This window comes from Bufo bufo, chromosome 5, assembly GCF_905171765.1.
Source record: "Bufo bufo chromosome 5, aBufBuf1.1, whole genome shotgun sequence".
Lineage (NCBI taxonomy): Eukaryota > Metazoa > Chordata > Amphibia > Anura > Bufonidae > Bufo > Bufo bufo.
Genome location: NC_053393.1, coordinates 253,865,959 through 253,890,934, shown reverse-complemented (window position 1 = coordinate 253,890,934; position 24,976 = coordinate 253,865,959). Strand labels below are relative to the sequence as shown.

Below are 24,976 nucleotides of genomic sequence, written 5' to 3'. Positions count from 1 at the left end.
CACTTTGGTGCTCGTTCAACACTACTGAATACCCATGTACTGATAAGGCATTCATTTGTACGTTTTTGGTCACTATGAATTGTTTATTCTAACAACACTCTACTGAATTCATTAATAATTTTAGCCTGCAGTTGTGGCATAATTTTTATAGTCTACCTGCTACCCCAGCCTGGATACCCCTGATATCAAAAGTTAAACAGGGTCTGGCTAAAGCTGTGATTGGATTTGAAACCTCCTGGGAAGACTGGGTGTTGTAGACTGTTTTGTTTATTTGTTTTTACGTATTAGCAAAAACAAAGGTGACCTGTAATTAATTAACCCTTAGGATACCGAAGGTTTTTTTATTTTTGCGTTTTCATTTTTCTTCCCTATTTTCCATCAGCCATAACTTTTTTATATTACCGGTCACATAGCTGTATGTGGGCTTATTTTTTGCGGGACAGGTTGTTTTTTCTATTGACACCATTAATTATGATTAATTATGACATAAAATGTAGTAGGAAGCGGTAAAAATATTCCAAATGGGGTGGAATTGGAAAAAAACTCAATTCCACCGTTTTACGGGTTTTGTTCCCACGGCGTTTCGTTTACGGCAAAACTGACCCATGCTTTTGATTCTCTGGGTCAGTACGATTACAATGATACCCCGTATGTGTAGGTTTTTTATGTCTAAAATAAATTTTAACTTTGATAACATTTTATCACCATATTCTGACCCCTATAACTTTTTTATACTTATGTCTACTGAGCTGTTTTGGGGCTCATTTTTTGCGGAACAATCTGTAGTTTTTATAGATACAATTTTGGAGTGTGTATGACTTTTTTATCACATTTTATTACATTTTTTTGGGTAAGAGAAGCAATGAAAAAATGGCAAATTGGCCATTTTGACCCTTTTTTCCATTACGCCATTCGCCGTATTTGAATTTTTTTTAAATATAAAATAGTATGGGCGTTTTCGGTCGCGATGATACCCATGACGTCTATATTTATTTTTATTTAGGTATTTAGTTTTTTTTTATTATACGGAAAGGGGGTGATTTAAACTTTTATATTTTTTACATTTTTTATATATTTTTTTATTTTTTTTAATTAATTTTTTTTTGGATCATTTTGAAGATCATATATGAGCCTATGAATAATGTTATTACATTTTTTGTTTTGTTCGATCAGGGAATTCTAAATTGACATTTAAACCCTCATTTGCTCATTTCTTTTCCTGGCCAAAATAAGAATTGCAGCATGAACACTTTCAGCCGCATCAGTGAGGCTGAAAGTGTTCAGAGCAACTACTGATGCCCGAATTGGCCACACGGGGCATCGGTAGGAGGCCGGCAGCACGAGCTTCCGGGGTTTTGCGCATTTAGATGCCGTGATCTCTCTTGATCACGGCATCTAAAGCCTTTAATTACCGCGATTCCTATTCTTGCTGTCACGGTAAGTAGCCGCAGGTCTCTGCTGTATGAAACAGCAGAGATCTGTCGGCCATGACACCCGCTGCACATTCGAGTGGGCGCTATGTTTCCACATCGCTCCTGCGCACGGTTTAATACCATTGTGAGAAATAGAGTTCTCTATTTAAATACGTAAAAAAAACTTGCATGTAAGAGTTTTCCCTTGTATTTCCTTTGATGAATGGGGTTTATGGAGCTACTTATGGTGGAATAATTTTTGGTGGAATTTTTAATGTATGTTTTCTGACTCAAATGCACTGTGACCCAAAATTGGGCAGGCTTTTCTATGCACTAAGCTTCCATATATAAGATATGTGTGTACTGTGTGTTACAGTGGCTTGAAAAAGTATTCATACCCCTTGAAGTTTTCCACATTTTTTCACATTACACCCACAAACCTAGGATACTTTCACACTAGCGTTTTTGCAGGATCCGGCATGGTTCAGCAAAAATGCTTCCATTACTGATAATACAACCGCCTGCATCCGTCATGAACTTCATTAAAAGTCAGTAGGGGACAGATCTGTTTTCTAATGTCAGATTATGTCAGAGAAAACTGATCCGTCCCCATTGACTTGCATTGTGGGTCATGACGGATCCGTTTTGCTCCGCATCTCAGGTGGGAAAGCAAACCGCAGCACATTGGAGCATTATGTTCTGTTCAGTTACATTTTGTCCACATTGACAATGAATGGGGACAAAACGGAAGCTTTTTTTCTGGTATTGAGACCCTATGACAGATCTCAATACCGGAAAATATTAACGCTAGTGTGAAAGTAGCCTTAAAGGGGTATTCTCATCTTAATGATCACTGTAAAATCTGTTAATGATTTGACAGTGATAATTTTTCTAAATACATGTTATTACCCAATTCCCACCCTTTTTTAGAAAATAAGTCCCCTCTTACCTGATGTTGTCTTTGGTCTCCCCTGGTTACGGCCACCTCTCCTGTCGAATCCCGCCGGGCCGCGCTTGCGCAGAAGACTGAAGATTCTCTCCCGGCCGGGCCGCGCAATGTCCTGAATGCGCACGCATGCACCATGATGACTTCTTCCTGGCCAGTATAGTACAGAGCCGCGAATGCGCACGCCGGCTCTACTATACAGGCCAGGAAAAAGTCACCACGTTCAGGACATTGCACGGCCCGGCCGGGAGAAAATCTTCCGTTTTCTGCACGGCCCGGCCGGGAGAAGAATCCAGGAAGTGAACGTCGCGTCGGAAGTTAAGTATGAAAAGGGAAGATGAGAATACCCCTTTAATTGTATTTTATGTGATAGACCAACACAAAGTGGCAAGTATGTGTGAAGTTAAAAGAAAATGATACATGTTTTTCAAAAAATGTTATAAATAGAAATCTGGAAAGTGTGGTGTGCATTTGTATTCAGCCCCCCTGAGTCAATACTTAGGACCACCTTTTGTTGCAATTACAGCTGCAAGTCTTTTAGGGTATGTCTGTACCAGCTTTGCAGATCTAAAGGGTGTAATTTTTGCCCATTCTTCTTTGCATAATAGCTCAAACTCCGTCAGATTGGATGGAGAGCATCTGTGAACAGCAATTTTCAATTCTTGCCACATATTCTCAAAGGGATTTAGGTCTGGACTTTGACTGGGCCATTCTAACACATGAATATGCTTTGATCTAAACCATTCTATTGTAGCTCTGGCTGTACGTTTAGGGTTATTAGCCTGCTGGAAGGTGAACCTCTGTCCTAGTCTCCAGTCTTTTCTCAGCCTCTAACAGGTTTTCCTCCAGGATTGCCCTATATTTAGTTCCATCAATCTTATCATCAACTCTGACTAACTTCCCTGTCCCTGCTGAAGAAAAGCATCCCCACCATGATGCTGCCACCATCTTGTTTCAAAGGGGAATAATGTGTTCAGGGTTATGTGCAGTGTTAGTTTTCCGCAGCACATAACCTTTCGCATTTAGGCTAAAAAGTTTAACTTTGGTCTCATCTGACCTTCTGCCACATGTTTCCTGTGTCCCCTGCATGGCTTGTGGCAAACTGCAAATGGGAATTCTTACGTCTTGTTTTCAAAAATGGCTTGCCACTCTTTCATAAAGCCAGATTTGTGGGGTACATGAATAATAGTTATCCTGTGGTCATATTCTCCCACCTGAGCTGTGGATATCTGCATCTCCTCCAGAGTGGCCATGAGCCTCTTGGCTACTTCTCTAATTGATGCTCTCCTTGTCTGGGCTGTCAGTTTAGGTGGACGGCCATATCTTGGTAGGATTCTAGTTGTTCCATACTACTATTTTTGAATGATGTATTGATCAGTACTCCGTGAGATGTTCAGAGCTTGGGATATTTTTTTATAACCTAACCTTGCTTTACACTTCCTCACAACTTTATCCCTGACCCGTCTGATGTGTTCCTTGGTTTTCATTATTTTTCGACTTTAGGAAGGGGTAGTAACTCTGAAACATGTTGTTTTGGGACTTTTTATCTTTTTATTTGTCAAGGAAGACGCATTATTTTTAGCTGAAATGCTTGTAGATAGGGACAGACATGGACAGTGAGCCCTGACCTGGAACCCAGCCCATTTTCCCTACCTAGTTGCAGTTCAAGCCCTAGATAGCAAGACCGCAATTGGTCAACGGTCCCTTTGCTACGAAGATGCAGAGACGGACAAACACCAAGAGACAAAAACACAAAGGGATATTCGTGCAAAAATGGGTCAGATCCAGGCACATAATGGAATACAAAAGCGAGAGACAGTGAGTGGTCAAAATACAAGTCGAAGTCAAAAGCACAAAGAAATCCAAATGAATCTAAGAATCAGGAACCAAGCTAGTGATCCCAAACAAGACTATCACTAGTAAAGAGACAGGAAGTGGTTTAAATAGTCCACCGAGTCCCAGGATCAGAACCTGATAGGTCATGACTTAGCGTTCCGTTATTGAAAACACTAGCACACAATAATAGAGCAGGTGAGCAATCAGCCCACTGCTAATCTCCTCCAACACACCCCCACTGTGGGGAGAAACAGCAGTGCATCCTGTTGCTAAGGACGCTGTCGCTTCACCAGGGGGTGTGGCTTAGCAGCGCGTCTCTCCTGACAGGGTTGCGTTGAAACTGGAGATCTCGCCGCTGGAGCCCGGACAGGTAAGTTTGTGATATTAATATTCAGTTTTGGATCTAATTTCCATATACCTATACTGGAGAATTTGGGAATGCGCCATTTCCGGATTTTTGGACTAGTTTTTGGATTATTGCACATTTGCATTCTGTCACATTAAAAGAAAAAAAAACAATGCTACACACCTTGATTTTCTAGTAACATTATGAACAACTTGACAGTATCCAATGGAGCTCACTATAAGTCATTGGGATCGTCTAAGTGCCTTTGGTGTTCATCTGTGACAAGGTATCATGGCTTGTTTCGATTTTCTACAAAAAAAAAATTCTTTGACCAGTTAGAAAGGTACATGAAAATTGTAGTGAAGGTAATCTTCTTACTAGTGACTATATTTGTGAGTTATAACCTCCCTTTTGATCCTTAGCTATGTCATGTGACCAGGACTCCAATTTCCAACTGACACAGGACAGGAAGTCAGTTACTTCTCTATTTATTTCTATGAGACTGACATCAAGGCTCCCATAGGAGGATATGGAGAAATTGACTTCTTGTGCACACATAAGATGCTGTGTTAGTTGTAAAGTCAGTACTGGTCACATTTCACAGCCGAGGATCAGAAAGGAGGTTATAACTCACAAAGACATTCACTGGTAAGAAAATTACCTTGACTACAGTTAACTTCATCTCTCATATACCTTTCTAACAGATCAGAGAATACAATTTTTGTGGGAGTGCTTCTTTCAAATCAAATGGAAAAACTGAATTTGCAACACTGATATGAAGTCAGCGTAACAGATGCATGTTATGTTTGTTATTTATGTTTTTCACAGTATTTTTTTCTTTTTATTTTAAAGGCGGGGATCATTTTATATGCGAGGTTATGAACCTATTCTAGCCATTTTGCTGTTTTGCTGTGCTTTAGCACTTCATTCTAGACAGGTGGACTTAAAATTACGCTTGGACTACCTCTGGGCTGTGCAGGTAACCATTACATTATTTTATTTTAAAAAAATCCTATTATCAGTTTTGCTGCCAGTTTATTTGAATAAAAGAAGAATGATGTTGACTTGTCTTCTGTGTAAAAAAAGCCAAACGTTGATCATGGGCCAACTTCTTTAAAGGGGTACAATTTCTTGAGAAAGATGTATGTAAAGTGTACTGACTCTTCCTTCACAGCATTAAAACTACAGTTGCTTTAAGTAATCATGTCTCTACTAGGAGGCACACATTCTAACAGGCAGAATATATTTTAAAATCATTATAATTTTACTGTAAATTACTACAGAGCAGTTAACCCCTTGGATACTGGAGTTTTTTTCGCATTTTCATTTTTCTTTCCTGTCTTCCCGGAGTCATACGTTTTTATTTTTCTGTTCACATAGCAGTATGAGGGCTTCTTTTTTGCGGGATAAATTGTACTTTTTAATGCCACCATTTTATTGCATAGGATGTAGTAGGAAGCGGGGAAATATTCCAAATGGTTTGGGATAGGAAAAAAAAACACAATTCCGCCAGCGTTTTAACATTTTTTTTTTTCTACGGCGTTCACTGTGCAGGAAAACTGACTCGTGCTCTTCCTTCTCCAGGTCAGTACAAATCTGGTGATACCACAATTGTATATTTTTTCTTGTGTTTTAATAGTGAAAAAAAATTGACCCCCATAACTTTTTTATAGTTATGTCTACTGAGCTGTGTGGGGACTCATTTTTTGATGGATGATCTGTAGTTTTTACTGATACCATTTTGGAATTTGTGTGACTTTTTGATCACATTTTATAAAATTTTTGGGGGGTTAAGAGAAGGCATGAAAAAATGGTAAATTGGCCATTTTGATTTTTTTTCTATTACGCCATTCACTGTATGAGAGAAATATTTTTATATTCTAATAGTACGGGCGTTTTTGGACAGGGGCGATACCCATGATCTTTATGCTTTTTATATATGTATTTATTTTTTATTCTAGGGTAAGAGGGTTGATTTTAAATTTTTATATATTTTTCTTTATTTTTTTTTTACTTTTTTGTAGCCCCTCTAGGAGGCTACAATATGCAGTACTCAGATTTCTTACAGCTTATACTGTATATACATAGAACTACAGTATGACCTCCAATTGCTGTTATTCTTTGTTGGCCTGCCACCTGCTGGCCAGCATAGGAACTGCAGCTCTAATACGCTGGGTCTCTTCAGAGAGATTCAGCGTATTAGAATGAATGACCGGCTTCCCTGATCGCCGCACGAGGGAGCCTAGATGTCGTGGTTGCACTTGACCACGGTATCTAAAGGCTTAAATGCCTGCGATCGGCATTATTGCTGGTCGCATACATGAACCGTGGGGCAGCTGCTGTTTGAAAAAGCAAAGACCTGTTGGCTATTGTGCCCGTTGCATGTGCGAGTGGGCGCCATGTTCAAAGATCTTCGTACTGCGCTGGGAGCCTAAGGGTTAAGGAGATAAAGTGGTTGTGAAAACACAGAATGAAAGGTGTGCTTAAATAGCTCCATGCTTCTCCACAGGCTCTGTCTAGTAATACAGCTAGCCCGGGAAGTAGCATCTGATCCACTACACAAGCGTAAAGTCATTTAGCCGACTCGATGCAGGTGTGAGAACACAAGGCTAGACTAGAGTTCTGGCCCTCTCAATCAATGGGAGGGGAAAGTGCACAGAGCATAGGGGTGCAACTTTAACGGTGCTCCAAGCACTGCAGCCAGTCATGCTGCTTAAATATAAAAAATATATCTCTGCAGCAGTTTGCTGTACAGAAAAAAGACGAGTATCATTTTACTCAGCATGATCCACCCTACCAGGCAGTATACCTGGTTTAAAAGGGTTGATCATATTGACAGATGCTCTTTAACTAAAGAAAAAAAGTTTTAAAAATATAGAAAAAATTTCTAATAATCTCCTTTCCCCATTTTACAAATAAAAATAAACAATAAAAAATAAATATAATTGGTATCGTTGGGTCCAAAAATGCCCAAACGATTAAAATATGAAAGGATTTATCCCATACAATAAACGTCATAAAGTGAAAACATCAAAATGGCCGAATTGCCCCCCCCCCATCCCCCCCAAAAAATGTAAATCTGATCAAAAAGTCATACATATCCCAAAATGGTATCAATCAAGATACCCCTACAGATTACCCCGCAAAAAAAGAGCTCTTAGGGCTTGTTCACACGACACGGCAAATTGCAGATCTGCAAAACACGGATGCCACCCGTGTGCCTTCCGCAATTTGCGGAACGGAACAGGAGGCCCATTATAGAGATGCCTATTCTAGTCTGCAAAACGGACAAGAATAGGACATGTCTCATAATTTTCGCGGGGTCACGGAACAGAGAAACGATGCGGACAGCTGTCCGCAGCTTTTGCGGACCCATTGAAATGAATGGTTCCGTATACGGCCCGTATACAGAATGCAAAATACAGGCCGTATTCGGAACGCAAAAAACATTTGTGTGAACAAGCCCTTAGGCTGTGTTAAGTACTGACACACAAAATAAAGTTAACATATCATTTTTACCACAAAGTGAACACTGTAAAAACAAAACCCATGAAACTATTTCTATTGATTCCATTTACTTGAATGGGATTGAGCTACATAAAGGTCATGTGACCAATGGACGTGACGTCAAAGACTGAAGAAGTGGCCAGAATGCTCGTCTGGACACCACTGTCTCTTCCAGCAGCTGGTCTGCAGAGCTACCAGGAATCAGACCCCTACCAATCTGATATTGATGATCTGTCATGAGATTATGTCATAAATAGTTAAAGGGGTTATTAAGCATTTATTAAGTTTATGTGTTCAGGATAGGCCATTACTAGCTGATTATTAGGGGTCCAACACACCACACCTCTGCTGATCAGCTGTTCGGTTGTACCTCTGGTGGCTGAACTACACAGCCCTGTCAGCTGTGTAGTGGACAGAGCTCATCACTGCAGCGCAGCTCCTATTCATTTCAATGGGATCAGCACTGTAGTAATAAGCTCCCTACACTACACTGACAGAGCTGTGTATTTCCACCGGAGCTAGACTCGAACAGCTAATTGTCAGGGGTATTGGGTGTTGGACCCCTGGTAATCAGCTTGTGATGGCCTATCCTTAGGATAGGCCAACACGTAATAAAACCTGGAAAATCCATTTAAGTCCTGAAAACCTACGTGCCCGTATTGCGTTACGTAAACCATAGATCCACAAAATACAGACACCTTTTCTCACTCCCATTACTAAAAATTACTATTCTGGTCCACAATACGGTCAAGAATAACACATGTTCTGTAGTTTTCAGAACGTACACACAGATGCGGACAGCACATGGATGACATCTGTGTGCTGTCCGTTTTATTTGCGGGCCCCTAAAAATGAATGGGTCTGTGTGCAAATCGCAAAAAATGTTTTTTAGACACTGATATAAAATATGGTCGTGTACATGAAGCCTAATCATAGGTCTTATAAAAATGGAAGCCATGACAATATGTACAAATAAAAGCTGAATTTGTAACGGTCGCGTACACACACACACAGGGGGAAGGGAAGTGACCACTGCGCTCCACCCTTACCCCTGGCCCTGCCTACTTGCCTCGCGAGTCCTAATGACAGGGCACAACTGGACGGCAATCCCTAGCTTGAAATAAGTGCAGGGATGACAGACAGACAAACAACAGAACGTGAACGGACGAGTCAATACCAGGAAAGCTACAAAGTACAAATGGAGCAAGCAGAGAATTGTCAGGAGAAGCCGGGGTCATAAATACCAGGAGAGTCGTGAAGTACCAAAGGAGTCAGCAGAGGATCGTCAGGAGGAGGCCGGGGTCAGAATACCAGGAGAGCAGCAAAGTACACAAGGAGCAGGCAGAGGATCGTCAGGAATTCAGCAGGAGGTAAGTACGCCAGGTCAGACAAAATCACAGGTGGAACCTAAATTAACAGGCAACCTGTGGCCAGCAGGCTGCCTGTATTTATAGTGGGGAGTGAGGGTCATGTGACGTGGCCAGCGTCACATGACCGACAGACCAACCAGTCGAGCACCGAGTGATCAGCTCGGCGCTCAAGGCAGGCTTAGGAGCAGGGGGCCTCCCAGCTAGCAAAGCCGCCCTGGGAATGAGGTCAAACACAGATCCTCGCTCCAGAAGCTAAGCAGCAGGTCTGCGGCTAATGGGAGACCGAGTGCATCTTCGGAACCCCGTTACAGAATTATTTTATACCACCATACATATTTTCAAAAAGTTGATACCCAGTATATTTTCAAAATGCTACCCAGCATTTTGCCCTCATAACTGAGGGTTCTCACACATGCTCTTCCAGCCTAAGTACTGTGAACAATCATCTGCATCTCCATGATTCATGAGATCTGGCACGCCATCTGTAGGACCCCATACCTACTACAAGGCAGCAACAAGATTTTACCATCTCTCAATCAAGTGCTGCTTACTTAGAAGATAAAAGTTTATCAGGAGAACTGTTTATATTTGGCTATGGCCAGTTTCACATCTGCAGCAGGCATTCCGGCAACTATAACTATCATGGGGTCTCGCGGAGATCCAGCTGCAATAAGGCAAAAATGCTGAGAATTGGCGGGACAGAAGCCACCGCACTCTGCACAGATCACAATGCCGCAGATGTGAAAGTAGCCTAAACTTGCCATATTTCTCTCTCTCTCACACACACACAAGCATTCACATACATTCACTCTCTGCAGCTCTGTGTAATGTGATCCCCAAGTCAGCTTTTGTTCTGAATCGTGGATTCTGTTTTTCAGTTAGATCGGAGTTTAAGTGCAATAGGTATTGGGGCAAAGAAGTGTCAGATAAATGGAGAATGAGGCATTTTTTAGCAAGGTATATTGCAAAGTGTATCTTCATATATATTGTTGATTTATGGAGAAAAGAAAAGCACATTTAAAAATAAAAGATAGCATCAGGAATTGAATGTCTTGAGAAGTGAGTACTCCCTTAACCGATATTCCTGAAAGCAGAATGGCATCATGCAACTTTGCAACATATAGTGATTTATTATTTGCAAAAAGAGGGACAAAAGTTTTCATAGGCTGACAAAAAAGCAGACCCAAGCAGGCCATTTATCCACAAAAGACCTTCCGAACATTAAAGTTTAAGGCGTGCAAATAAATATACATCAACATGCATATAGTAAAAACAGCTTGTCGGATACATTTACCGCAGATGTGAAACTAGCCTAACTAAACGATTCGTTCGGCCCTGATAATTTCCTGCCTGCAAAAAATTGTCAGGGCAGGACTAAATGTTCAACCCTGTCAATTTTGCAGCAGGTGGGTGACTCTTTACCTGCGGGAACAGACCCCCACAGGTGAAGTCCCACTGATGATACAAATCAATTTGCTAGAATGCTCATCTCTACTCCATACCCTTCAGATTCCTTTTAAAATAATAGAGCAAGTTGTGCAAAGTTTGTATATACCACATGTCTACAATACATCTACAGTACATCAGCTTGTGGTTGCAAAATAGGAGAATATTGTTCATGGTGGCATAGGGAAAGCCTACAGCATTCTCTTCTCTGCTATACAGTCTTTTTTGCAACAGTATTGCCACATTTTTGTAAAATTACTTGGTAATTATTCATGTCAATGATCAGTGTGTGGAAATGTTATTTATGGTGGTAGACAATTTCAGTCAGAAGTATATTGGACATTCTTCCCTATTGATAATCAAACCTCGGTTGATTACGACTATTCAAACCCAGAGTCAAACATTTTTGTAAAGTTTATATATTTTTCTTAGGATACTCTTTACATGCTGTTTAATACTTTCTTTAACTGATGGAACAGTCGACTGATGGATTTGACTGTGTAAACAATGAAGAAAATAAAATTTTCTAAAAGATCTGCCATAAGGGTTTAAAGGGGTATTCCCATCTCAGACTTTGATGGCTTATCCACAGAATCTGGGCTGAGCTGTTCTCAGAACTCTAATAGCAGTGAATGGAGAAAGTTGCACAAGCGCAGCCACCTCTCCGTACAATGTAGCAGGCAAATTGGGCTTCATTTATATGAAAGGTTTTATTGCTTTATTTTTCCAATTTTCTTGTTTGTTACAAAGTTGCATGAAGTTGACTTGTCTGTAAATTTGTAGGTGAGACTATTGCAAGTGTCAGGGCAGTGATGGCAAACCTCTTAGAGACAGAGGGCCTAAACTGCAACCCAAAACCCACTTATTTATCTCAAAGTGAGTGCCAACATGGCAATTTAACCTGAATACTACAGTCCAATATAGTATATCTTCCCTGTACTTTATCATTTAGCTATAATAGTTTGCCTGCATTCAATCCAGACCACCCCCAGGGGCTCTGGACCCCCAAGCATGTCCCCTGTCAAACATTATACATTTACTACACTTTTTTGATACTGTTGATATGCATATAAAAAGTGTTGATAGCGGGGGTCCCAGCTCTGAGACCCCTGTTGATCTCTATAATAAGCAGTCTGAAGCACTCAGCAGAGCTCTGCTTCTCCTCACTGCTGAGCAGGATGGTGAAGACATCCCATAGACTTTATATTGAGACTGTCTTCACTACAGCGCTCAGCAGTGAGGAGAAGCACCGCTTTGCTAAGCGCTTCAGACTGCTTGTTATAGAGATCATCGGGGGTCTCAAAGCTGGGACCCCACTGTCCAGAAAGGCTGCTTACATTGCTGGGAGCCTCTGGGTGGAGATCGTGCACCACTGAAGGAGCCTTCCAACTCCACATCTTGAAAGCGGTGCGCCAAATGCTCCGACAGCTAAGCTACCAATAAAAAAGCTAATGGTAGTGGCAGTAGGGGTAATGGAAGTGACAGTAAAGGGAAAGAGTAACAGCTGCGGAGGTGGATGCAGCAGCCATACAGTATGGAACATGATTGTAGGCAGGGAAACAGTGACAGTGGCGTGATGGTGCTGGTGATCAATAGCCACTGTCAACAATGGTAGATCTATTCATCAGCCTCAGCCAGAGGTGTGTGAAAATCATCACGGATCCATGCACATTCAGTTTGACAAAATTTATGTTTTGGACACTGGTAGATGACAAGTTTATCTGTGATGGCACCACTTGCAGCATTGAAAAATCTCTCTGAGAGGACACTGGAAGCTGGATAAGACAGTACAGTGAGAACAAACTGGGCAAGTTTCGGGCACCATTCCAGTTTGCCTGGCCTGATGTCCATGAGAAAGGCCTTGTCATTTGAAAAACAAGACAATTTTAAACAATTTCGGGAAAAAAAAAAAAAAAATAATGGATAACTGAGTAGAAGTATGAATATCATACAGCAGAATTTTATTTTGGTTAAGGAACAGTATTTATAATGCTGTCCTTTTTGTGCCCCCTGTAGTGCCTCCAGTAGCTATAATGTCCCCACCTCCACTGTCTCCTGTCATTGCTCAGTAGTGTCCTACGTACATGCTTGTTCTGCTAGATTATAATTTTTTTAAGATTATTATTATTTTTTTTTACTTTTTTTTTTACTCTGTCATGATCATGACATTATACAAATACACATGCACAGTTCTACAGCATGCACATTATACACGCACAGCTCTGCAGTACGCACATTATGCATGCACAGCTCTGCAGTACGCACAATATACACACACAGTACTGCAGTACTTATATTAATCTCACACAGCTCTGCTGCATAAGCAACACACACACACATACATCTTTAATAAAAACTCACATTTCTACTCTTCCTGGTCTGGCGCCCCAACTGATGATATCATCAATGATCCTCAAGACTTTCCTAATGGGAAAGAGAGCTTTTGCAGTGCAGTTAAATGCAATAAATTACAACTGAAGCATTTGTGTTTTATGTTATTACATTTCCAATCTATGAGCAGTATATAGCAAAACACTGTAGAAATGAGTAAGTTAAAAAGTAACCCAACAATGCCAGTCTGATATGTGACTAATTTCTGTTACAGGCAGAAGAGGAGAGAGATGACATGGAGAGAGTCAAGTTAGACAACAAGAGGATTCTCTTCAATCTCCTGCCAGCACATGTTGCACAGCATTTTCTTATGTCTAATCCAAGAAATATGGTACAGTTCATATGCTCATACATTGAATACTTTCTCCAACATACAGTAATTACCCAGTTTTCTCTGTTCTGCCAAAGATCTGTCTGCACCTCTGCTTCACAATGATTTTTATACATGTGCCGATGTGTATACATACACTGCTCAAAAAAATAAAGGGAACACTTAAACAACACAATGTAACTCCAAGTCAATCACACTTCTGTGAAATCAAACTGTCCACTTAGGAAGCAACACTGAGTGACAATCAATTTCACATGCTGTTGTGCAAATGGGATAGACAACAGGTGGAAATTATAGGCAATTGGCAAGACACCCTCAATAAAGGAGTGGTTCTGCAGGTGGTGACCACAGACCACTTGTCAGTTCCTATGCTTCCTGGCTGATGTTTTGGTCACTTTTGAATGCTGGCGGTGCTTTCACTCTAGTGGTAGCATGAGACGGAGTCTACAAACCACACAAGTGGCTCAGATAGTGCAGCTTATCCAGGATGGCACATCAATGCGAGCTGTGGCAAGAAGGTTTGCTGTGTCTGTCAGCGTAGTGTCCAGAGCATGGAGGCGCTACCAGGAGACAGGCCAGTACATCAGGAGACGTGGAGGAGGCCGTAGGAGGGCAACAACCCAGCAGCAGGACCGCTACCTCCGCCTTTGTGCAAGGAGGAACAGGAGGAGCACTGCCAGAGCCCTGCAAAATGACCTCCAGCAGGCCACAAATGTGCATGTGTCTGTTCAAACGGTCAGAAACAGGCTCCATGAGGGTGATATGAGGGCCCGACGTCCACAGGTGGGGGTTGTGCTTACAGCCCAACACCGTGCAGGACGTTTGGCATTTGCCAGAAAACACCAAGATTGGCAAATTCGCCACTCGCGCCCTGTGCTCTTCACAGATGAAAGGTTCACACTGAGCACATGTGACAGACGTGACAGAGTCTGGAGACGCCGTGGAGAACGTTCTGCTGCCTGCAACATCCTCCAGCATGACCGGTTTGGCATTGGGTCAGTAATAGTGTGGGGTGGCATTTTTTTGGAGGGCCGCACAGCCCTCCATGTGCTCGCCAGAGGTAGCCTGACTGCCATTAGGTACCGAGATGAGATCCTCAGACCCCTTGTGAGACCATATGCTGGTGCGGTTGGCCCTGGGTTCCTCCTAATGCAAGACCATGCTAGACCTCATGTGGCTGGAGTGTGTCAGCAGTTCCTGCAAGACGAAGGCATTGATGCTATGGACTGGCCCGCCCGTTCCCCAGACCTGAATCCAATTGAGCACATCTGGGACATCATGTCTCACTCTATCCACCAACGTCACGTTGCACCACAGACTGTCCAGGAGTTGGCAGATGCTTTAGTCCAGGTCTGGGAGGAGATCCCTCAGGAGACCGTCCGCCACCTCATCAGGAGCATGCACAGGCGTTGTAGGGAGGTCATACAGGCACGTGGAGGCCACACACACTACTGAGCCTCATTTTGACTTGTTTTAAGGACATTACATCAAAGTTGGATCGACCTGTAGTGTGTTTTTCCACTTTAATTTTGAGTGGGACTCCAAATCCAGACCTCCATGGGTTGAAAAATGTGATTTCCATTTTTTTATTTTTGTGTGATTTTGTTGTCAGCACATTCAACTATGTAAAGAACAAAGTATTTCAGAAGAATATTTAATTAATTCAGATCTAGGATGTGTTATTTTTGTGTTCCCTTTATTTCTTTGAGCAGTGTACATGTAAAACTAAAGAGGACCTTTCACTACAATAAAAAATCTAAACTAAGCATACAGACATGGAGAGCGGCGCCCAGGGATCTCCCTGCGCTTACTATTATCCCTGGGCGCCGCTCCGTTCTCCCGGTATAGGCTCCGGTAGCTTCATATTTTTGGCTCAACTGGGTGGAGCCTGCCAGCGTCTCCTTCTCCAAGGCTGTAGAGCTGGCCAATCGCAGTGCTCAGCTCATAGCCTGAGAGGCTTTTTTTCCTCTCAGGCTATGAGCTGAGCGCTGCGATTGGCCAGCACTCCAGCCTGGGAGAAGGAGACGCCGGCAGGCTCCACCCAGTTGAGGCGAAAATATGAAGATACCGGAGCCTATACCGGGAGAACGGAGCGGTGCCCAGGGATAATAGTAAGTGCAGGTAGATCCCTGGGCGCCGCTGTATATGTCTGTATGCTTAGTTTAGATTTTTTATTGTAGTGAAAGGTCCTCTTAAACTGGAGTGCTATAGTGAAGTCATATGTTAACACAATGTACACATATTTAGCATAACTATGCCCTGAAGAATTATTTTTGGGGGGTTTATGTTAATAACAACTGTCTTAAAATGTTAAAAAAAAAATTCTGACCATTTTCTTCTAAACAACCCCCATTCCCCCCCAGTTTAACTTAATTTACAGAATGCCCCCCCCCCCCAATAAAATAAAAAAATTTGCATTACTTTTTACTTGTGAATTTGATATGTTTGTGAAATAGTTTTCACTAGCAGCGACATTTACAAGAAGCCTTTGTTAGAATTGACCAGCGGGCTGCCTGGCGTGGAGATGCAACTATTTTTGTAACTTTTTTAAGAGTTGCACATCATAAATTATACTTAAAGTTGTTCTAATCTGAAATCCTGACCTACTTTTCACTCCACTTCTCAAAATGGTGAGGCTCACCAAATATTTCACAAAATGTTGCAAAATATGCTTCAAATGTTGTACCCAGACATCAGATTTCATAAATGTCCCTCACGGTATTTAACCACCCCAAGTATTCCCACTGTACCTCCCTCTGTGGTCCACTCCATTGATTGTGTATTTGGCATCCTGTGATGATGAGCCAATACATAAAAAATTATCAATTTCGGTTTTCACTTCTCTTTGCAATTCCACGCACAAGGTTCCAACCTCCTCAAAAATCTTCATGTAATATTTCCTCATATTTTAAGGCTGGAACCATACGTGCAGCTTTGATGCAGTTTGAGAGGTATAATTCTCTCCTTTATTTTTTCCCAATCCCTTTGAATCCCCTCCTGACATTAGCTAAAATTGCACCTCAAAAACTGCCAGAAAAATTTCCTGTGTGACTCCAGCCTAACAATGTACAAACTTAGGCCTCATGCACACGACCGTTGTGTGCATCCGTGGCCGTTGTGCCGTTTTGCATTTTTTTTCGCGGACCCATTGACTTTCAATGGGTCCGTGGAAAAATCGGTAAATGCACCGTTTTGCAGCCGAGACCGTGATCCGTGTATCCTGTCCGTCAAAAAAATATGACCTGTCCTATTTTTTTGACGGACAACGGTTCACGGACCCATTCAAGTCAATGGGTCCGTGAAAGAACACGGATGCACACAAGATTGGCATCCGTGTCCGTGATCCGTGGCCGTAGGTTACTTTTATACAGACGGATCCGAAGATCCGTCTGCATAAAAGCTTTTTCAGAGCTGAGTTTTCACTTCGTGAAAACTCAGAACCGACAGTATATTCTAACACAGAGGCGTTCCCATGGTGATGGGGACGCTTCAGGTTAGACTATACTAAAAGAACTGTGTACATGACTGCCCCCTGCTGCCTGGCAGGTGCTGCCAGGCAGCAGGGGGCAGTTCCCCCCCCTGTAGTTAACACATTGGTGGCCAGTGTGGCCGGCCCCCCCCTCCCTCCCCTGTAGTTAACTCATTGGTGGCCAGTGCGGCCGGCCCCCCCCCCCTCCCTCCCCTGTAGTTAACTCATTGGTGGCCAGTGCGGCCGGCCCCCCCCCCTCCCCTGTAGTTAACTCGTTGGTGGCCAGTGGGCCCCCCCTCCCTCCCCTGTAGTTAACTCGTTGGTGGCCAGTGGGCCCTCTCCCCTCCCTCCCCCTCCTAATTAAAATCTCCCCCCCTTTCATTGGTGGCAACGGAGAGTACCGATCGGAGTCCCAGTTTAATCACTGGGGCTCCGATCGGTAACCATGGCAACCATGACGCTACTGCAGTCCCGGTTGCCATGGTTACTTAGCAATTTGTAGAAGCATTATACTTACCTGCGAGCTCCGATGTCTGCGTCCGGCCGGGAGCTCCTCATTAAGCAATGCGTCACTTACCAGTAGGAGGAGCTCCCGGCCGGACGCAGACATCGCAGCTCACAGGTATGTATAATGCTTCTACAAATTGCTAAGTAACCATGGCAACCGGGACTGCAGTAGCGTCCTGGTTGCCATGGTTACCGATCGGAGCCCCAGCGATTAAACTGGGACTCCGATCGGTACTCTCCGCTGCCACCAATGATAGGGGGGAGATTGGCCCTGTCAATCAACATGCGGAGGGGGAGGGAGGGGAGAGGGCCCACTGGCCACCAACGAGTTAACTACAGGGGAGGGAGGGGAGAGGGCCCACTGGCCACCAACGAGTTAACTACAGGGGAGGGAGGGGGGCCCACTGGCCACCAATGAGTTAACTACAGGGGAGGGGGGCCCACTGGCCACCAGTGAGTTAACTACAGGGGATGGGGGGCCCGGCCGCACTGGCCACCAATGTGTTAACTACAGGGGGGGTCTGCCCCCTGCTGCCTGGCAGCACCTACCAGGCAGCAGGGGGCAGTCATGTACACAGTTCTTTTAGTGTATTCTAACCTGAAGCGTCCCCATCACCATGGGAACGCCTCTGTGTTAGAATATACTGTCGGATTTGAGTTTCAGATCTAACTCATATCCGACAGTATATTCTAACGTAGAGGCGTTCCCATGGTGATGGGGACGCTTCAAGTTAAAATATACCATCGGATTGGAGAAAGCTCCGATCCGATGGTATATTAACTCCTGACTTTACATTGAAAGTCAATGGGGGACGGATCCGTTTGAAATTGCACCATATTGTGTCAACGTCAAACGGATCCGTCCCCATTGACTTGCATTGTAATTCAGGACGGATCCGTTTGGCTCCGCACGGCCAGGCGGACACCAAAACGACTTTTTTTTCATGTCCGTGGATCCTCCAAAAATCAAGGAAGACCCGCGGACGAAAAAACGTTCACGGATCACGGAAAAATGGAACCCGTTTTTGCGGACCGCAAAAAAATACGGTCGTGTGCATGAGGCCTTACTCTGCTTCCTTTTCTTTCTACATTTTTTCTTCTTAATGGGGTTGTCCAGTTTCAGTAAAAAACTGGACAACACATGGGATCCTTCCGCATGAGCTGAACATAACTTACCTGACAGACCCTGCACCACTGCTCTAGTTCTCCCGACCATCTCTCTTTACCCAGCTACAGTGGTGACATCATGTCGACACATGACCACTACATCCAATCACTAACCTCTTCGGTACACAACCAAAGCCAGTGATTGGCTGCAGCAGTCATACTGTATGTTGTCGACATGGATTTTTCTTTTTTTTGCACCAGCGTTTCTTGGTGGGTTTTTGTGGTAAAAAATGCCAGCTACATCTGTCAGCTAAAATTCTATGGGAAATGTAAAGCGCAGGACACACTAATGACGTTTTTATTATTTAGGTGGCATTTATTGAGTCTCTGGCCTTTGTTTATCGTCCTCCATTAAAATTCCACAAAAATGTGGCCGCTAAAATAAGTGATAAAAACCGCATGCTGCATGTAAAAAATTGTGAACTTTTCTATGGAGTTTTGTTAGTGACCAAAAAATACCATAGCAAAATTGTGTTTGTTAGGGCCCCCTTAGTCTGTAGAAAAATAATTGACAGCCCAGTCATGTGAAGAGTCTATCCATGCTTTAGCAACACCAACTACATCAATGTGTTCTTCCAGTACCGAAGCCTCGCTTGCTAGTCTTGTGAATATACACATTCGGGCTTTTGCACACGACCGTATGTATTTTGCATCCGCAAAACACGGATCCGCAAAGAATACGGATGATGTTCGTGTGGCATCAGTATTGCATCCGTTTTTTTTGGAGATCCATTGTAACAATGGACAAGTATAGGACATGTTCTATCTTTTTTGTGGAACGGCCATGCGGACATACGGAAAGGGAATGAACACGGAGTCATTTCCATTTTTGGCGGCCCCATTGAAGTAAATGATTCCGCATACGGGTCGCAAAAAAAACAGAACGGACACGGAAAGAAAACACATTCGTCTGCCTGAGCTCTTGGGTTGTAACCCCATACTGCACATTTATGTGACAAGTTGAAATCTTGTGGGCACATTTGTCTTGGATGTTGATATGTAACCAGTCACCTTTAGAAAATGTTGGTGTTGCCTTAAAGGGCTTCTGTCACCCCACTAAACAGTTTTTGTTTTTTTTTGGTTAGTTATAATCCCTATACTGTGATTTATGCATACTTACTGTAATTAATCATTTCGGTTCAGCAGGTTATGTTAAAAACGTACTTTTAAAATATGCAAATTACCTTGCTACCAGCAAGTAGGGCGGCTACTTGCTGGTAGCAGCCGCATCCTCCTATCCTAAAGACGCCCCCTCCGCATGTTGATTGACAGGGCCAACGGACGGGATCGTCCTCTGGCTGATCCTGTCTGCTATCAAGATCTCGCGCCTGCTCCGTAACGGTATTCAGTCGGCGCAGGCGCACTGAGAGGAGGACGCTCCCTCGGCCGCTCCATCCTCAATGCGCCTGCGCCGATGACGTCATCAAGTACACCCGGAAGAGATTTATTATTAATAATCGTTGGTGGTATAGTGTTAATAACTGTCATTTTTATCAAATTATTTATTCCCATTTCGTTTGTGGTTTTTGTGGCAGCATGCTTATTACGTACATACCTACCTGATTCGAGCATCCAGCGACGTCACCAGACTCTCCACCTCCTTCCAGCGATGCCGGCGTCTTCTCTTGCGGGTGTACTTGATGACGTCATCGGCACAGGCGCATTGAGGATGGAGCGGCCGAGCGAGCGGCCGCCTCTCAGTGCGCCTGCGCCGACTGAATACCGTTACGGCGCAGGCGCGAGATCTTGATAGCAGACAGGACCAGCCAGAGGGCGATCCCGTCCGTTGGCCCTGTCAATCAACATGCGGAGGGGGCGTCTTTAGGATAGGAGGATGCGGCTGCTACCAGCAAGTAGCCGCCCTACTTGCTGGTAGCAAGGTAATTTGCATATTGTAAAAGTACGTTTTTAACATAATCTGCTGAACCGAAATGATTAATTACGGTATGTATGCAAAAATCGCAGTATAGGGATTAAAACGTGTCTTTCTTCTGTACCTTTCTCCCTATCACAGCTCAGGAGGCAGTTGAAGGATGAAACTGAGCATGTGCGGCCTTCAGTGAGCAGGTCAAAGAAATAAAAATTAAAAATAAACAGCAGGTGGCGCTATACAGATACATTTTACTGAATAACTCAGTGGCTATGCAAAATTTTTAGTTACATGCAATTACAAAAGTATTCAGATCCAGGTGCTGGTTTGAAAAGTGTACAATATTTTTCGTGGGACACCCCCTTTAAATATATGCATTTTTTTATTTTCTTCCCAGGATCTTTATTACCAGTCTTATTCACAAGTTGGTGTTATGTTTGCTTCCATTCCAAACTTTAATGATTTTTACATTGAACTTGATGGCAATAATATGGGAGTGGAATGTTTACGACTTTTAAACGAAATAATCGCTGATTTTGATGAGGTGAGCAAGATATTTTTCAATTCCCAATAAAGATTAAATAAAATTTCTGTTCTACTATTACACATTTAATTGTGTAAAATAGAGTGCATAACATATAATGTGTTCATTTTGCTTTAAGTGCTCCTTACATACTCTATGAAGTCTGGATGCGTTTAACCCCTTAACGGGGTTCTCCAGGTTCAGAGCTGAACCCTGACGTATCTCCTTCTTCACCCAGACAGCCCCTCTGAGTGGAGCATCGGAGCATTTCATGCTCCGATGCTATCCCTTGCCCTGCATCACGCAGGGCAAGGGCTGTTTTGTTTTTATTTTTACCCTGCTAGGCAGAGGCTTCTGCCTAGCAGTGTTTTTGGAGATGTTACCAGCACTAATGGGCGGGCTTTAGCCCATTAGTGCTGGTGATGTTACCAGGCTCACTGGCATTCCCATGGTGACACCCGGTTTGTCACCGGATCTACTAAAAAAGCCCTAGTCCTGCACAAAAAAATGCTCCAATGTTCAACTCAGAGGGGCTGCCTGGGTGAAGAACGGGTTATGTCCAGTTATGTCCCCTTTAATGGAAAGTGTTACATATATATCTTTTGCTGAGATCTTCTGGGTACTGCCAAGAAGTACTGCTGTAAAAAGAAAAATATATATCCGTACATCCAATAATTTATTTAATGGTATGGCCAACTTTCACAAGGTAGTACAGTAGTTACAGTAAGCCAGTAATTTGGAAAAGTATTTGTATGCTAAACAAAGGAGTGAAGCCTACACAAAAAGATATCTGGGTGGTTAAAAAATTATCCGCACTCTGGCTCCACCACTTGTGATTTCTGGGAAGATGTGTGCATGAATGGACAGAGAAGTTCAAGGAAAGTTGCACAAGTGTCAGGCATGAAAGAGCTGGACGCCCATCCACAACTGATAATGTCATGGTAGAATTTTTGTATGATCCCTAAACAAAGGATCTAACCATGTTGTGTGCAATGCTCCAGATCTTAAAATTTAGTCCAGGGGTAAAAGAATGAGAAGACATGACTTATGGTGGTATTTGAGCCTTCTTCCACCTTTTCCAACGCCGAAATGGCAGTAGACCCTCCTTTTATTAGCAAACCCTGGGTGTCACCCATACAACCTAAAAATACAAATAGGAATGTGACGTGGTTTAGAAATGGGTGACATATATATCCTCATAGGATGCTTCTGGACGCGATTAGGATACTCCAGCGCTGGAAAATCAAAACATAGGAATGCCTTTGTTCCCTTTGTAGCCATCTACCTTTTATACCAAATATTGCAGCCTAGGTATATCCAAGTTTTAGTTCTATTTAAAACTAGCAGAAGGAATTGGCTTTGCACGGGTATATTTCATCTATTTCATTTCATGTTTCCGTGTGTCGTAAAAATATATCAACAGTATACCCCATAACAGTGACCTCTACAGTACTCGCCCCTTTAACAATGACCTCCACAATGCCCGCCGCTTTAACATTGACCTCCACAGTGCCTGCCCCTTTACCAGTGACCTTCACAATGTCCGCCCCTTTAACAGTGACCTCCACAGTGCCCACCCCTTTAACATTAACAACCCCTATAATAGTCACTTCCATAGTGCCCGCCCCTTTAACAGTGACCTCCACAGTTCCCGCCCCTTTAACATTGACCACCCCTTTAAGTGACCTCCACAGTTCCTGCCCTTTTAACATTGACCACCCCTTTAAGTGACCTCCACAGTTCCCGCCCCTTTAACATTGACCACCCATTTAACAGTGACTTCCACAGTGCACGCCCCTTTAACAGTGACCTCCGCAGTGCCCGCCTCTTTAACAGCGACCTCCGCAGTGCCCGCCCCTTTAACAGTGACTTTCACAGTGCCCGTCCCTTTAACAGTCACCTCCACAGTGCCCGCCCTTTTAACAGTGACCTCAACAGTGCCCGCCCCTTTAACATTGACCACCCCTTTAACAGTGAACTTCATAATGGCTCCTTTAACAGTGATATCCACAGTGCCCGCCCCTTTAACAGTGATATCCACAGTGCCCGCCCCTTTAACAGTGACCTCCACAGTGCCACCCCTTTAATAGTGACCTCCACAGTGCCCGCCCCTTTAATAGTGACCTCCACAGTGTCCGTACCTTTAACAGTGACCTCCACAGTGCCCGCCCCCTTAACAGTGAACTCCACATTGCCCTTCCCTTTAATAGTGACCGCCCCTTTAACAGTGATGTCCACAGTGCCCGCCCCTTTAACATTGACCACCCCTTAACAGTGACCTCCACAGTGCCTGCCCCTTTAACAGTGAACTCCACAGCAGCCATCCGTTTAATAGTGGCCCTTTTCCCCCATGCATGTAGCAGTGTAGTTGTGCCGTCATACGTCATATGACTGAATATTTAAGGACCTGCGAACTGCTAAAACCTGTAATCAGTTGTTATGGCAACCTGGAGTAGGACCTGCAAGCTTCTATTGGCTAATAAGGGACATGTGACCATGTAAATGGCAATTCGGATTTAAGTGAAAGGCTTGCTGTCTTCTATTGGCTAAGGGTACTTCCACACTTGCGGCAGAGTGATCCGGCAAGCAGATCCGCCAAAACGTATGCCAACTGATGGCATTTGTAAGACTGATCAGGATCCTGATCCGTCTTACAAATGCATTGAAATGCCGGATCTGTCTTTCCGGTGTCATGCGCAGAGCGGAAGGACGGATCCGGCACTAATACATCTCTATAGAAAAAAATGCATTCAGGCAAGTGTTCAGTTTTTTTGGCCGGAGATAAAACCGTAGCCTGCTGCGGTTTTATCTCTGTCCTGATCAGTCAAAAAGACTGAACTGAAGACACCCTGATGCATCCTGAACAGATTGCTTTCCATTCAGAATACATGGGGATAAAACTAATCAGTTCTTTTCTGGTATAGAGCCCCTAGGACGAAACTCTATGCCGGAAAAGAAAAGCGCTAGTGTGAAAATACCCTAATGCAGGTAATTTTTGGGGAATATCTTGGAAACGGTAAGTTCTAGAGAGCTGAGACTTAAACCTTCCTAGACACCTGATGTATCTGTGTGCCAAATTTGGTGAAGATCGGTCCAGTCGTTTGGTCGCGCATAAAGAACATTCAGACATCTAGACAGACAGATAGAAACTCATTTTTTATATATATAAGAGACTAGCAGAAGGACCCGGCTTCGCACGGGTATATTTCATCTATTTCATTTTATGTTTCCGTGTGTCATAAAAAATTATCAACAGTTTCCCCCATAACAGTGACCTCTACAGTGCCCGCCCCTTTAACTGTGACTTTCACTGTGACCGCTCCTTTAACAGTGACTTTCACTATGATCGCCCCTTTAACTGTGACTTTCACAGTGGCCGCCACTTTAACAGTGACTTTCACAGAGACCGCCCCTTTAACAGTGACTTTCACTGTGACTGCCCCTTTAACAGTGACCGCCCCCTTAACAGTGACTTTCACAGTGGCCGCCATTTTAACTGTGACTTTCACAGTGACCGCCCCTTTTACTGTGACTTTCACAGTGACCGCCCCTTTAACCACCTCAGCCCCCCTAGCTTAAACACCCTTAATGACCAGGCCACTTTTTACACTTCTGCACTACACTACTTTCACGGTTTATTGCTCGGTCATGCAACTTACCACCCAAATTAATTTTACCTCCTTTTCTTCTCACTAATAGAGCTTTCATTTGGTGGTATTTCATTGCTGCTGACATTTTAACTTTTTTTGTTATTAATCGAAATTTAACGAAATTTTTGCAAAAAAAATGACATTTTTCACTTTCATTTGTAAATTTTTTAAACCCCTTAAGGACGCAGGGCGTATCGGTACGCCC

The 24,976-nt window shown here is 43.3% G+C and overlaps 1 protein-coding gene across 3 annotated transcripts in view; it reads left to right on the top strand.

Annotated features, from left to right (window-relative positions):
• ADCY1 (adenylate cyclase 1) overlaps positions 1-24,976 on the top strand; it is a 573,552-nt gene that overhangs the window by 450,248 nt on the left and 98,328 nt on the right. For 2 of the 3 annotated variants that reach the window (XM_040433283.1, XM_040433284.1), the window contains exons 15-17: positions 5,416-5,519; positions 13,469-13,585; positions 20,996-21,142. In XM_040433283.1, coding sequence (XP_040289217.1) covers positions 5,416-5,519; positions 13,469-13,585; positions 20,996-21,142 — 368 coding nt within the window. Of the gene's footprint in view, positions 1-5,392; positions 5,520-13,468; positions 13,586-20,995; positions 21,143-24,976 lie in introns of all 3 variants that reach the window. The other variant, XM_040433282.1, reaches the window with a different exon arrangement.